At 40.0% G+C, this 13,773-nt stretch overlaps 1 protein-coding gene across 2 annotated transcripts in view; it reads right to left on the reverse strand.

The window, feature by feature from the left end:
• Positions 1-2,754: 2,754 nt before the first annotated feature.
• Positions 2,755-13,773, reverse strand: part of si:ch211-195b21.5 (uncharacterized) — a 43,640-nt gene continuing 32,621 nt past the window's right edge. The window contains exon 9 of one of the 2 annotated variants that reach the window (XM_049601179.1): positions 2,755-4,742. In XM_049601179.1, the coding sequence (XP_049457136.1) occupies positions 4,197-4,742 (546 nt within the window). In that variant the 3' untranslated portion in view covers positions 2,755-4,196. The remainder of the gene's footprint in view (positions 4,743-13,773) is intronic. The other variant, XM_049601180.1, reaches the window with a different exon arrangement.

Consider the following 13,773-nt stretch of genomic DNA (forward strand, 5'->3'; position numbering starts at 1 on the left):
TTGTGAGGAAGTCAAGAATCCAATCCACAAACCATGCGTCCAGACCAAAGAAGTTCACAAGTTTGTCAGCTAGAACATGAGGCTGGATTGTATTAAAGACTGACGAGAAGTCGACAAAAAACAGCCTGGCACGAGTCTTGCTGCTTTCTAAATGCCTATAGACAAGGTTAAGTAAAGCAGCAGTAGCTTCTTGTACTCCTCTCTTAGCTCTATAGGCAAACTGAATAGGGTCTAGCAAATGCTCAGTCTTTACTAGTAACTCTGCTTTGACCAACTTCTCAAATTGCTTCATAACTATACAGGAAAAAGCCACCGGCTGGAAATCATTCAGTGTGGTAGGACTGTTTGTTTTGGCAACAGGCACCACTATGGACTGCTTGCATAGAGATGGCACCTTCTGCTGGGAAAGAGACCTATTAAATTTTTTTTTTTTTCTACCTGTCTGCATTGGTCTTCGTAGCTTAGCGCCACGAAAGGGTGTAAGCTTCTCATGAAGACTGATGCACTGTTAATCTTGAAGTCAAGTATTTTATACCCATACCGTGCGTGGTTGTGACCGTCACCCACCCTCCCTGGAGACTAGTCTATCAGCCTTTATTGGAAAAACTTTATAATATGAGCCAGAGAGGGCCGTGATACACCAAAGTGTGTCAAGGGGAAAGTAAGGAACAAGCAGGGGGGATTGAGGGGCAGGTGCTTAAGTCCTGAGTTATATAGCGACAGTGCATGCGGAGAAGAAGGAGGAAAAAAACAAACAAACAAACAAAAAAAACAGAGGAGAAACAGGCAGTGTAGCTGATGTATTGTGGCCTTGAGGTGGTTGTGCTCCATACAGATTATCAAAAATAAAAATAAACATATACATGTCTACTGTACTATACTGAAAAACAAAAACAAAAGAGAAGAGACCTATTAAAAATATAATTAAAAATGGGGCCAAGCTGGTCAGAGCAGGTTTTTAACAGGCGACCACCAATGTGATCAGGGCCAGGGCTTTTCGGTTTACACCTTTTAAAACACCTAATTACATCATCCTCATCAAAGAAAGGGCTCAGAGGAGGGGCTGACATGAGACAATATTTAATCTCAGAATGTTTATTAATAAAATCAAGGGCATCAAATCTGACATAAAAATCATTAAGGCACTGGGCCAGCTCTGCATCTGATTTGTAACCATTTAACTGAACTTTCTTCCTACCACATTCTTTGGTCCCAGTGATTGTTTTCATGCTGCCCCAGACGGAGCCTAGATTGTTCATTTTGAACTGACACTTAATTTTCTCCTTATATTGCCTTTTGCAGGTCCTGACCTCATGCTTAATTTCCTTCTGCAGGTTACAGCTTTGTCTGTTGCCTTCCCTAAATGTTTTTTTCTTTCTTAACAGAAGGTCTTTAAGTGACTTAGAAACCCACGGCTTATTGTTGGGATAAGTTTTCACATTTCTTTCTGGTAGCTGTAACACTTTTCTCAGTATGAGACCCAACTACTCACAGCATCAGTCAGTTCATCTAAATCAGCAGAAGACTCCTTAAACATCTCCCAGTCTGTGGCCTCCAGGCAACCCTGTAAAGTGAGGCAGGCGTTATCATCCCAGACTTTCACTCTGAGGTTTTGCACTTTGCCTCGCTTCAGTACAGTGCGGTGGACAGGGATGGGATGTATGCAATTATGGTCAGAGAAACCTAGAGGCGGAAGGGGGATGGATTTATATGCATCTTTAACATTACCATAACAGAGATCTAAGATTTTATTTTGTCTGGTGGGGCATGTAATGTACTGATGGAAGTCTCTCAGCGTGTTTTTCAAAGTGCATTGGTTCATGTCATCAAGGATGATGTTAGTTGTCAAATTTGATTGGACAGTACTTTCACAGTGACATGCCCCTTTGTAATGTCACCAAGCAAACTTTAGGAAAGTTGTGTTCTCTCATAAGTCCTCCTCTTCGTCCTGAGCTGTGGACAAGCCCAGAGATGCCCTCTTCCCTCAGGGGCCCAGACAGGCCTCTCTTTTTCTTCTGGACCACGACTTGCCCTCGCTCATTGCAGGAGGAAACACAAGGTTTGCAATTAACTTTCCAGCAACAAGGAGAACCAAGTTGAGTTAGCACCCCAACGTCTAACTCTGCAAGGACCCCAAGCGACAGGCTTCCTTGGATCTGCACCTTTGGAGCAAGGACACAACAAAGACTGCACCTGGAACCACAGCTCTTTCCAGCCTTCCTCTGCCAGCTAACAAAGCAGCACACCATAAAGCGACTCTTTCTTCCATCCATTCAAGGATTGGTAACGTAACAACTGGGCATAGCTTTATCACAGCTTTACAGGCTAAGCAAGACTGTTTAACTTGTTGTATGTGATTTAATGCTGTTTACTGTATTGTTGTTGTGATTGTTTGCAGCTGCCCTAAAAAGTACAAACTGTTGCATGCACACAATTGGAACATACTACTTTCTCATTAAATTACGCTCTGAACTTTGACCCTCTTACACATCTATCTGTTACCTTGGAGATCACACAAACACTGTTCACAGAGCTTGTCAGAGAAGGCAGTCAACCCGGAGAGCCCTGCAGTTCTTACTTTGGAGTGTATGTAGTTTTAACTTTTAAGTAATAACTACAAACATTTTAGATCCTAACGTATTACATTAACAACAGTGAACTTAAGCATTTCTGTCATCATTATTTTCATAATTATGTCCTTTTGTTGTGTAATCTTTATGATTATTTTGTACATATTAACAATTAATATTTTTTATTATTACTATTCGACTGGTCATTTGGTCACATGAATATGCTGTCAACCATCAATGTGCACTGGTAAGCCATCTGTCTGTAGCTCTATCAATGTGACGTATTGCCCACTGTGCAGACGACTGTGGCGCAGAATAGCCAGAAAAGCATGCTGGTCTGCATTTTGCAAATACAATTGAATGTAGTAGAACATCCTGGTATTTTTGGCATACTGCATTTGACATACTATGTATTGGAACATACTAAGTCTTCTTCTGGCATATACTATATAGGTAGCACATGTATTGGAACACACAGATACGCACAGTCTGGTAAAAATATTCCCTTCTGAAATATGTAGACCTAACACTGTGTCCTCACAGCAATCAAGCGCCTCTCTGTCCACATTGAATGCACTTCTGTAACATCATGTAAACAAACCACTGTACCTATCGGGTGTGCACTCATGTAAAAGAACCACATAGGATATAAACTGTGCAGGCATTATCATTTCTAAGACGTAACCACTTAAAAGATGGGTGAGTACTTGCTGTTTTACTACGTTTCTAGGCTACTTTTCAAACAGAAAAAAAAGGGTTTTATATTGTGCTATTTACTGGAAATTACATACAATATAGTCAACAACAAGTAGGTTGGTAATACCAGAAACTTTCAGCTCTGGTTTGCAGGTCTGCGGTTTTAGTTCGGGTCATTGATTAACACATGTTTATTGGTCAGTTAGGGGAGACTGGTTCTTGTAATAGGCTAGGTTGGTGCGGCTTTAAAAAGCCTTGACCTGTGCATCATTACAATACAGGCACCATTACATTTGCCTCTACACCGTAGCCGAGAAAACATTTTAATACTAAATGAACCTAGTTGTATAGAAATTTCAGCATTACTCTCAACAGCAGATTACTTTCTATCACTACATGTCAAGAATTGTGTTTTGGTCATTTATTACGGCCAACACACTGCAAAGATAAAAAACATTCATCTAATCATTTAATGACAAAATGATATTGTACACATACTATTCATTATGATAGAAAGTCACCACATGAGACAGACTCATCTGTCAACTTATATTTCTGATGAAAAATGCAGACAAGTGAGAAAATGGAACTCAACTGCAGAATACACACATCATTTCTAAAACTACAATGCTGTTGGTCATTTGAAAATATGCAAACAATAGCAAAGGTACTGAGACAGATGAACCTGTATACAAAATAAAACAAGAATCCAGGATGTGAGGGCCTGCCATACAGCAACACATTCACAACAATAAAAAAAAAAAAAACAACTAACTGGGGAGAGAGAGAAATAAAGGACAACGTTCCCAGGACTGTCATGATAACACCTGGATCTTTAAGTTTAGAAACTTGGACAGCAACAAGCTGCCAGCATCATCGCAGGGGTCAGTCTATTATGGATGTGGAAAGTGAAAAGCATTAATACAACAACTAGGACTTCTCCTTCTTCTTCTTTTTCTCCTTCTTCTTCTTTTTCTTTTTGGGTGATTTTTCTTTTGGCCTTTTTTCTTTATCATCATCACTACTATCACTGCTTTCATCTTTGCCTTTGCCATCTTTTTCTCGTTTGCCTTTGGATGACTTTCCCTTGCTGTTTGTGTCTTCCACTTTGACTTTGCTATGATTTCCAATAGTCTGCTCCTTGCTCACCTCCTCCTTAACCTTGATGTTTGGAGGTGGTGTCACTCCACGGGACACTGTTATGAGCATCCTCTCCTTCCTCATCTCCTCTTTCAGGGAGATGTTTTCCTGCCCAGCCCTGTGGCTTCTGCAGTCATCATGATGTTTGCTTCTGTGATGTCTTTCGTCCCTCTTGTCTCGTTGGTAGTCTCTGTAATTCCTGTGGTCTCCTGAATCTCTATCATAACCATAGTCCTTGTGGTCTCTCCTGTCTGAGGGACGTGGGTGTGGAGTGCTGTTGCTAAAGTGGTGCGAGTATCCCTCGCTGTCTCCAGCATGCTTGTCTGTCTGCACTTTCTGCAAAAAAAACACAAAAAAAACCCAACACATAAAACAATTCTGCAACATGAAGATAAAAAAAAAACAAAGAGTTTATGGCATCTTTAAGACAGAGGTGGTAGCTAAACCCCAGCATCTGAAGGTGCTAGATGACAAATTTTGCTTTTCATAAAATGTGATAAAGTTTGTTGTGAGATTAAAAAAATCCATGGAGTTGATATTATCATCAAAGGATTTACACCTATCAGCCAAAAACATTAAAACCTCAGACAGGTGAAGTGAATAACATATATAATTTTGTTACAATGCAATGTTCTGCTGGAAAACCTATGGTCCCAATATTCATGTGGATGCCATTTGACGTGCTCCAACCACCCAAACAGCGTTACAGACCAAGTACCTCCCCTCAAGGCAACAGCACTCCCTGATGGCAGTGGTCCTCCCAGCAAGACAATGCACCATGCCACACCACAAAAACTGTTCAGGAATTGCCTGCGGAATGTGGCAAAGAGTTCAAAGTGTCAATCTGGCCTCAAAATTCCCCAGATCCAAGTCTGATTGAGCAGTTGTGGTACCCTGATCCACAGTGGGGCCTCCTTGGATTGAACTTGGCTCTGGCCTGTCAAGGCATGGACACAGGACCTCTGGGGAGTGTCCTGTGGTGTCTGTCACCAGGATGATGGTGGCCAAACCTTTGAGTTATGCAGGTTGTGAGGTGGGGAACTAGGATGTTCCAAAGATTCTTGACTAGATTAGGATCTGGGGAATTTGGAGGCCAGGTCAATGCTCTTTGCCACATTCCTCGGCCATTCCTGAGCACTTTTTGTGGTATGACATAGTGCACTGTCTTGCTGGAGGGCCACTGCCATTAGGGAGTTACATGGGCTGTCTTTAAATTAGGTCTACAAAGTAGACATTTTGGCCTTACAACTCACGTCATCACCTTTTCACAAAACCTTTTAATGTAGCCATTCTCGACATGAATAAACATTTTGTAAAGACCAGTTTATTTAAAGCATGCTCAGGACTTCCCCCTCACCCTTTTGCTAAAAGAATATAGTACCTAATATAACTATATTATATTTTATCTTACAGTCACCAAAACTAAAACTAAAACTCTGGGCTGATATCAATGTTTAAGGGCGCTTTTACACCTAACTTGTTTGTTTCGGTTATAACAAACCCAGGTCTGTTTGCGTGGTAAGTACGGTTAGTTTGGGCTAGTGTGTAAGCTGTCAATCTAACCCCTGGTGCCAAACTGAAACGGCTCGAAAAGGTGGGTCCACTTCCAAACAGACTCTGGTGCAGTTAGTTTATGGTATGAAAGAAAACAAACCAACCACAGGATTTTATGACAGCAGATGTGATTTTAGCATGATTTCAACTGCTAAACCAGTAACAATCCATCTTCTGATCATGAAGTCTGTCTGCCATTTCATAACTGATCCTGATAAAGGCCACATATATCCCATAACCTATTTATCCTAATGCATACATGTGACCATGGTAACACATATGTCAGTGAGGGTATTTTCCCTAATTTAAAAAGCTGTTAAAACTGCCATCATTATTTCTGACTGTGTACATTGTTCATTAAGTCCATTAAAAAGTGTGTGACAGTGATCCCCAGTATTGTAGAGGCAGATAATGTATCATTCTATATCAAAGATGAAAATAATGTCAGTTGCACAAGATCTTAGAAGCAGTTGACTGAATGTCAGATTTGGCAGTAAGAAGGACTCCTTATAAACAGTTGTTTTGGTAGATTGAGTAGTTCTTGCGCAATCAAGTTTTTGTTCATTTCAGTGTTTGTTGAAGTTGAGCATTTTCATTTCAGTATTAAGTCCCAAATCATCACTTTATAAAATACATTCATTTCATCCTGTCTCTTGTTGTCATTATTCATAACATGCCATTGATCTGCAGTCTAATAATAGCCTACTAATAATGCCTACAATCATTAATTCCTCTATGAGCTCTTTGTAAAACCAAAGAACAGAAATATTAACACTTTAGATGCATTAAAATGCTGCTGCATAAACTTCTGTCAGTCACAAGAATTTGATTTCCTCACATGGGTCTGGATAATGCAGGATGACAAACATCAAAACTGTCTAATCAACAAGTTACCTGTCAGACTTCATGTTTACTCCTCTTGGTTCGTTTGCAAAAAGTCAGTGTGAACAGGAACCCAACCGAAACTAATAATACAACAATAGCCCCTTTTCTACCGCAGGAACTTTTCTCATTTACCCGGGATTTTGAAAAACCTCAGCGCATTTCCACCTAAATTACCCTGGTAAAAAAAAAAAACTTTCCCTCAACCCCAAACTTTCCCTGAAAAAAGTACCTAGTATGGGGGGCAGGACTTTTCAGATTACCGGCAACTCTTAAGGTGCGTGGCTGTGTGCTGAAGACAGCTGATTGGTGGAATACACACTTGCAGCGTTCTGCACTTCCTGACACGGGCAGCCGCTGTAAACTTTATTTAATTTCCTCAAGCTTCATTTCGTTTGTGTTCTGATTAAGGAGGGGTACCGAAACCCGGTACTAAATTAGCTCTGGGGCTAAATTATCAAAGACCATAGTATTGATAAGTGCTAACAGTATCTCCTCTGTGCTGGCGCTGAACTCCTCCACATATACCGGTGAACAGCCAAGCGGAGGCGGTGGAAACAAAGTGAAGATAACTTGTGAATGACTTGAGCTGATGGCAGCCACACTTACTACTGTAAGTGCAATTAAACTTTGGCGAGTAAGAAGCCAATAATTTATCAATACATGTGTTCAGAAAGCATGAACATGTAAACATGTAGACAGGGATATTCAATATGCTCCATCCACAGTCTGTCATCCACTGACACTAACGTTATGTCTTACACAAGGACAGCACGCTGGTTCGGCTGATAGCGAATTGTTACTAATAAGCTGAAATGACAGCTGTCTGTATGTAGTAGTGCTGCACGATTAATCTAATCGCTGTTGCAATCACTATGTCAGGCTGTGCGATTACATAACGGCACCAAAGGCTGCGATTTGCGATTTAACCTAAATAAATGTTAACCTGTGTGCCTGTGAACGTGACTACATCTCCTGTAGTGTGTGGAGTTTGTTGACATTACGCCCACAAGCTATCCTGGTGTGTGCAGCACATACAGTGGTGGAAAAAAGTTTTCGGACACCCCATGCATTTGTGAAATACTGCATTAAGAATCACTCTTAGGTCTTCAAGTGCAATTTCTTTTAGTACAGTCACAGCCAAAATACTAAATAAATCCTAAAATGATTGGTTCCATAAAAATACATAAGAAATTTTGAGTATTGGGTCATTTTGGTACCAGTGATGAAGGTCGTTCTTTTTATTAAAAGACACAATTCTTGTTGCCAAGCTTCGTGTCTACATAAAGCCAGCACATTTGAAAGTTCTTCAGACACAAAAATGGCTAAAACAAGGAACCTAACGCAGGAAACACGCCTGAAGATAAAGATTCTCAGCCAGGAAGGGTACAGCTGTCGCCAGATAGCCAGGAAGTGCAGATGCAGTCCTTCAGCAGTTGGATACACTCTGCAGAAATACAGATGAACCAACAGCTTGGAAGACAAACCAAGATCTGGGCGTCCAGGGGTTTCTTCAGCAAGAAATGGCCGCATCCTGATCCGCATGTGCAGGCAAAACTGCCGAATGACATCACAGGAGCTTCAGCAGCAGTGGTCAAACCAAACTGGTGTCCAGTGTTCCACCCGCACTGTACGTGGCCGACTTTTAGATCATGGGTTAAGGTCCTACAAGGCTATCAAGAAGCCCCCGCTCAATGAGAGACAGAGGTTAGCCTGGCATTGTTGGGCCCAGGCACACAAGAACTGGACAGCCAGGAACTGGAAGAAGATTTTGTGGTCAGATGAGTCCAGTTTCCAGCTTTATCTTCCTCCTACTAATGTGAGGGTACGCAGAAGGCCAGGCAAAGCATTATCTCCAGCATGTTCAGTACCTACTGTCAAGCATGGTGGAGGCAGTATCATGGTTTGGGGATGCATGAGTGCTGCTGGTGTTGGTCATCTCACTGTCTGTGATGGCACATTGAACTCTACCAAGTATTGTACCATTCTCGAAACCCACATGCTCCCTTCTGCGCGTGCACTGTTCTGTCGAGGTAAAAACTGGATATTTCAACAAGATAATGCCCCTTGCCACACATCCAAGGCCAGTAGAACCTGGCTGCAGGAGCACAGTATCCAGGTCTTAGAGTGGCCAGCTCAATCCCCGGACATGAGCCCCTTTGAAAATCTGTGGTGGATTATCAAAAGGTCTGTTTCAAAGCATAAACCAAAGAGTTTAGAAGAATTAAAAGCAGTAATTCAAGAAGAATGGGACAAGATTACCCCTCAACAGTGTGAAAGGCTCATGGGGAACATGCCAGCCAGGCTTAGAGCTCTACTACGTGTCAATGGCAGGACTACTAAATATTAATTTGATGATGTGATGGTTTATTTATTTTTTGTTCAGTTTTGAACACATTCTCTATTATTTGTTGACTTTGATACCGACAATGTTGAGAACTGACATATTGAAACTGTCAAGAATTTAGTTTTGTTAGTTTTTCTTGTAAACAATAAACAAAAAAATATAATTTGTATTTGTTTGTATCTGTCTAATGCAGCCACACCTTTTGAAACACAAAAAAGATTTTTCCACAAATATTTCATGATAATATTTGAGATTGTGTAAAATTTTAAGGGTGTCCGAAAACTTTTTTCCACCACTGTATGATCAGGTGATCACCCAGCGTGCAGCAGTAATCCCTCCCTGCGTTCCAGTACCCATACTACCATACTATTTAGTATGCCAGAAAAAGAATTAGTGTGTCCCAATACATAGTATGTCAGATGCAGTATGCCAAAAGTACCAGGATGTTCTACTACATCCGGTCACATTTCGCAGTATGCATGTCAGCATGCTTCTTTGGCCATTCTGACCCACAATCCTTTGCACAGCAGAAGTTACGTCGCACTGACTGAGCTGCGTGTACAACCAACGCCCACACTTCCTTTCATACATGGTTTATTTAATTTGAGATTCTAAGACACTACATATTAGGACTGCAATGATCTGATTATATACTGTCACATATCATACAGTTTTGCAAGAACACGGTTACAACATTCAACTTTATTGTGATTATAGTATAATCAATGTTAGGGTTCAACTATGACTACAATATAGAAGATTCTACCAGTATAGGCAGTGGTGTAAGTGTGGTATAAATAATGAATGAATATGACTAAATATGAATACACTATGGGCCAAGTATGAGCACTATGGACTAGTAAATATATAAATAGTAAAAGTCAAACACATATTAAGTAATGTAGTAAGAATGTGCAAATGTGTCACACTACAAATAAAAGTAATGTGAATGTAAGGCTGCTTCACGTGCAGACAGAATATAGTGCCAGCTGCTACATAGCTGTAAATATATTTAACAACAAATATCTGCCAGCAACAGAGAGCTGTGTGTGAAGGGGGTTAATATGCCTACTGGTGACTAGTTCAATAGACAGGTCACTAATAATAGGCTTGGGACTGTTTATTAGAAACAACAACATACATTACGACATAACAGCAACAGAGCTCTCTGGCACCTCCGACGGTATGCACGACTCTGGCAAGCTTGACGAGAGGAGATTTGCTGCATCTCCGAAGTACAACAACACAAAATATTCAAATGTGGCGCTATGGACGGCGGTGGAAGTGAGCAAGAGGGTCGGAGTTCAGGGAGCGATGTGATGGCGGATGTTGTGTGTCCCAGTAGCATGCATACTGCATACTACACTACATACTTTTTAAGGGCAGCTGCAGTACATACTAAAAGTATATAGTAGAAGTATGCGATTTGGAACGCAGGGCCTGTATCCTTCGTTCCTTCGTTTTTCAAAATAAAACCAAATATGAAAAAACAAAATAATGACTTGTTTTTTCAATATGTGTTTCCAGAACCAAAATGAAAAAACGGATAACGGACCGGATTCGGGCCTTTCATACACTTTCAATATTTTCATCTCTCCGGAAGCCAAGTTATTTTCTTTTGCAAGCACTGGTTTCTTGTCGGACCGGTCGGAGTGACAACTACATCCGGTTCATGGAAGCTAACGCTTTGGCTAACAACCGCTGCATGTGGAGGCTGCAAATTTGGAGAAATTGTTCAATATGAGGTAAGTTGTGCTAAGGTAACAATACGTGTCAGCTTACTGTTTGCTTCTACAGCTGACATATTGGAATAGACTTCATGTGGCGAGTAATTTATACGTTATTTGAAGATTTATGTTTGACGCGACTCGCAAATTCGCCACATTCTGCCATAACGGCAGCACAGAAATAATGCTGTATTTAGGTGGATTTCAGCACTCACATGCATTTTCTTTGGGAAATGCCACTCTACTTAATTTCTATAAACATTATAAAAGTAGCATGCTGGGATATAAATGCAATTTTTGTACTTTTCCACAGCACAGAACAAAATGAATTCATCTATGTTCTATGGGAAGCGACCAGGTGGACTTCAAACCAGGGTTCCACCAGTCAAAAGTGACAACAGCTGTCTTGCCAGTGTGGACAGTGATGAAGTCTAGACTCCTACACCACGTTGGCACTATCCACTAGGTTACCGACGGCCTATTGCTGCCGGTTTCATCACCTGGTTAGGAGTGTAGTCTGTACGCAGCATGCACAGACCCCATGCACAGAGGCATTGCCTCGCCGCAGCGGCTCGATCCTGGCCTGCGGCCCGTGTCATTCTCCCATTTTCTATTTCCCCACTTCATGCTGTCCTAAAGCAACAGGCCAAATAGATAATCTTATAAAAAAAACAGCAGTAATAATGCTATAATTGTCTTGTAGAGTTTCAGCTTTTTGCCATTTACACATAGCCATGTGTTTGTGAATGTAACCATGTATACATGATGTGTATATAATGTAGATTAAAATGTCTGCACTCTTATACAATGATTTCTTTTTTGTACACCAGGATATGACAGCAGCAGTAGTACTGACAACAGGAGCAGTAGTACTGACAACAGGAGCAGCAGTGATGAAGACTCTGATGGAAATCACGATGCTCTTCCTAGCACCAGTGTTCTAAGTGAAAAACTTGAGCTCTGTTTCACATTGGATTATAATAGTTGGTGTTATAGTCAGGACATGGAAAATAATTGTGTGGCATCAATAGGGTTGGGAGTCGTTAGGATTTTAACGATTCCGATTCCTTACCGATTTCTACATTATATTCAATATACTTGCTATACTTAAACAAGTATATAATAAACACAAATGCAATCATACAAATACAAAAACTTTATTCTAACTGTTGCACAGTACAATTAGATGAAAATACACATTTGTGTGTGGTGTGTATTTCAGATTTAGAGCTTGTATCATCTCCCTGAGAATATATAACAACAAAAAGTGATTCTCTGATTTCTACAGTAACACTATTACCTCAAATTAACCACAGCAATGTAATAAAAAATACTTACTCATTCATGCTTGGGCACTGTTATTTACGTGACAACACCTGAACAGAACACACACACATTGGCTGTTTGTTTCTACCGCTCCCCTCACTGGAAGCCTCGGACCTCCCGCCGCCCGCTCCCGTCTCCCTCTCCGCTGAGCACCCACGGCGCACGCCCAGCCTGTTAAATAGCCTGTAACCATAACAACTGTGTGACACAAACTCAGTGCTTTAGTAATTAAATAATGTCAGGCTCGGTCGGGTTCTGACAGAAATAGGTGCCGCACTCTAATGGAAACGCACGTGACTTTTTTTTTTTTTTTTTACAATCTAGGAACCGTTTGCAGGAACTGTTACTCCAAATGTGATGAAACCGGAACTTTGGACCCGGTTCCAAAAAAGAACCGGATCTGGATCCCAACCACAGGCATCAGTAAAATTTACATATCTGAGATGGGAAAATGTGTTTTAATATTATTTTTTTTGTCCTTTTTTTTTTTTTTTTAACCAATTTTTTTCCATTTATTCCTGTTGTTGCTAATTTGCATCATACCTAAATGTATATCTCTCCTATGTGCTAAAGAGAAATTAACAATCTCCAATTAATTTAGCATCAGCTTAAAAGCAAAAGCACATATAATTTTTTTTTTATATATAACTGTAAATACATTCAGGCATCAAGGGATAAAGGGACTGTTAATTTACACACGTGTGCCTATTTTTTTTTTTTTTTACTATAATAACCACATATATATATATATATATGTATATATATATATATATATATATGTATATATATATATATATATATATATATATATATATATATAGATATATATATCTATATATATATATATATAGATAGATATATATATAGATATATAGATATAAATATATAGATATAGATATATACATATATATATGCACGTGTGCAAAAAGTCGTAAAGAAAGCAATAGAGAAACATTTAATAAATCCCTGGGGGTGGGAGTGGCAGTGGCAGGGCAGAAATCTGAGAGCAGAAATTCTGCAAGTGCACAGAAGCAGTTTGAGCGTGAGGAGAAAAACCGAAGCTCAAGCAGGAAATCTGTGAGAGCAACATTGTATCTGAGTGCAAGCACACAGCAGAAACAGAGTAGATCTAAGCACAAGCAGAGGGTACTTGAGTGCGAGGGCAGGGTTTGAGGGACAATATTACAAAATCTGAACGTGAAATCAATAAATAATGCTCTCAAACTGATTTACCACTCTCTTGAATAAAGACAGGGATAAAGTCATAACTAGGCCACAAGCAGTTGAGAATGGAGCGCTCCTCTGCGAAGTTCAAAAGTTTTTCCACAGATCTCTTTATACAAGTACCTCAAGCCTCCTTTATTTATTTATTTTTTGCCTTTATTCACTGATGTAACGTTTTTGTCTTGATATTTTGTGTGATATCTTTGTATATTTCTTCAATAATAATAATAATAATAATAATAATAAAGAAATTAAAATAAAAAAAACCTTGGCTTCCGGGTCATGCAATGTGTGAGAGATGAAAATA

Source organism: Epinephelus fuscoguttatus, linkage group LG16 (genome assembly GCF_011397635.1).
Source record: "Epinephelus fuscoguttatus linkage group LG16, E.fuscoguttatus.final_Chr_v1".
Lineage (NCBI taxonomy): Eukaryota > Metazoa > Chordata > Actinopteri > Perciformes > Serranidae > Epinephelus > Epinephelus fuscoguttatus.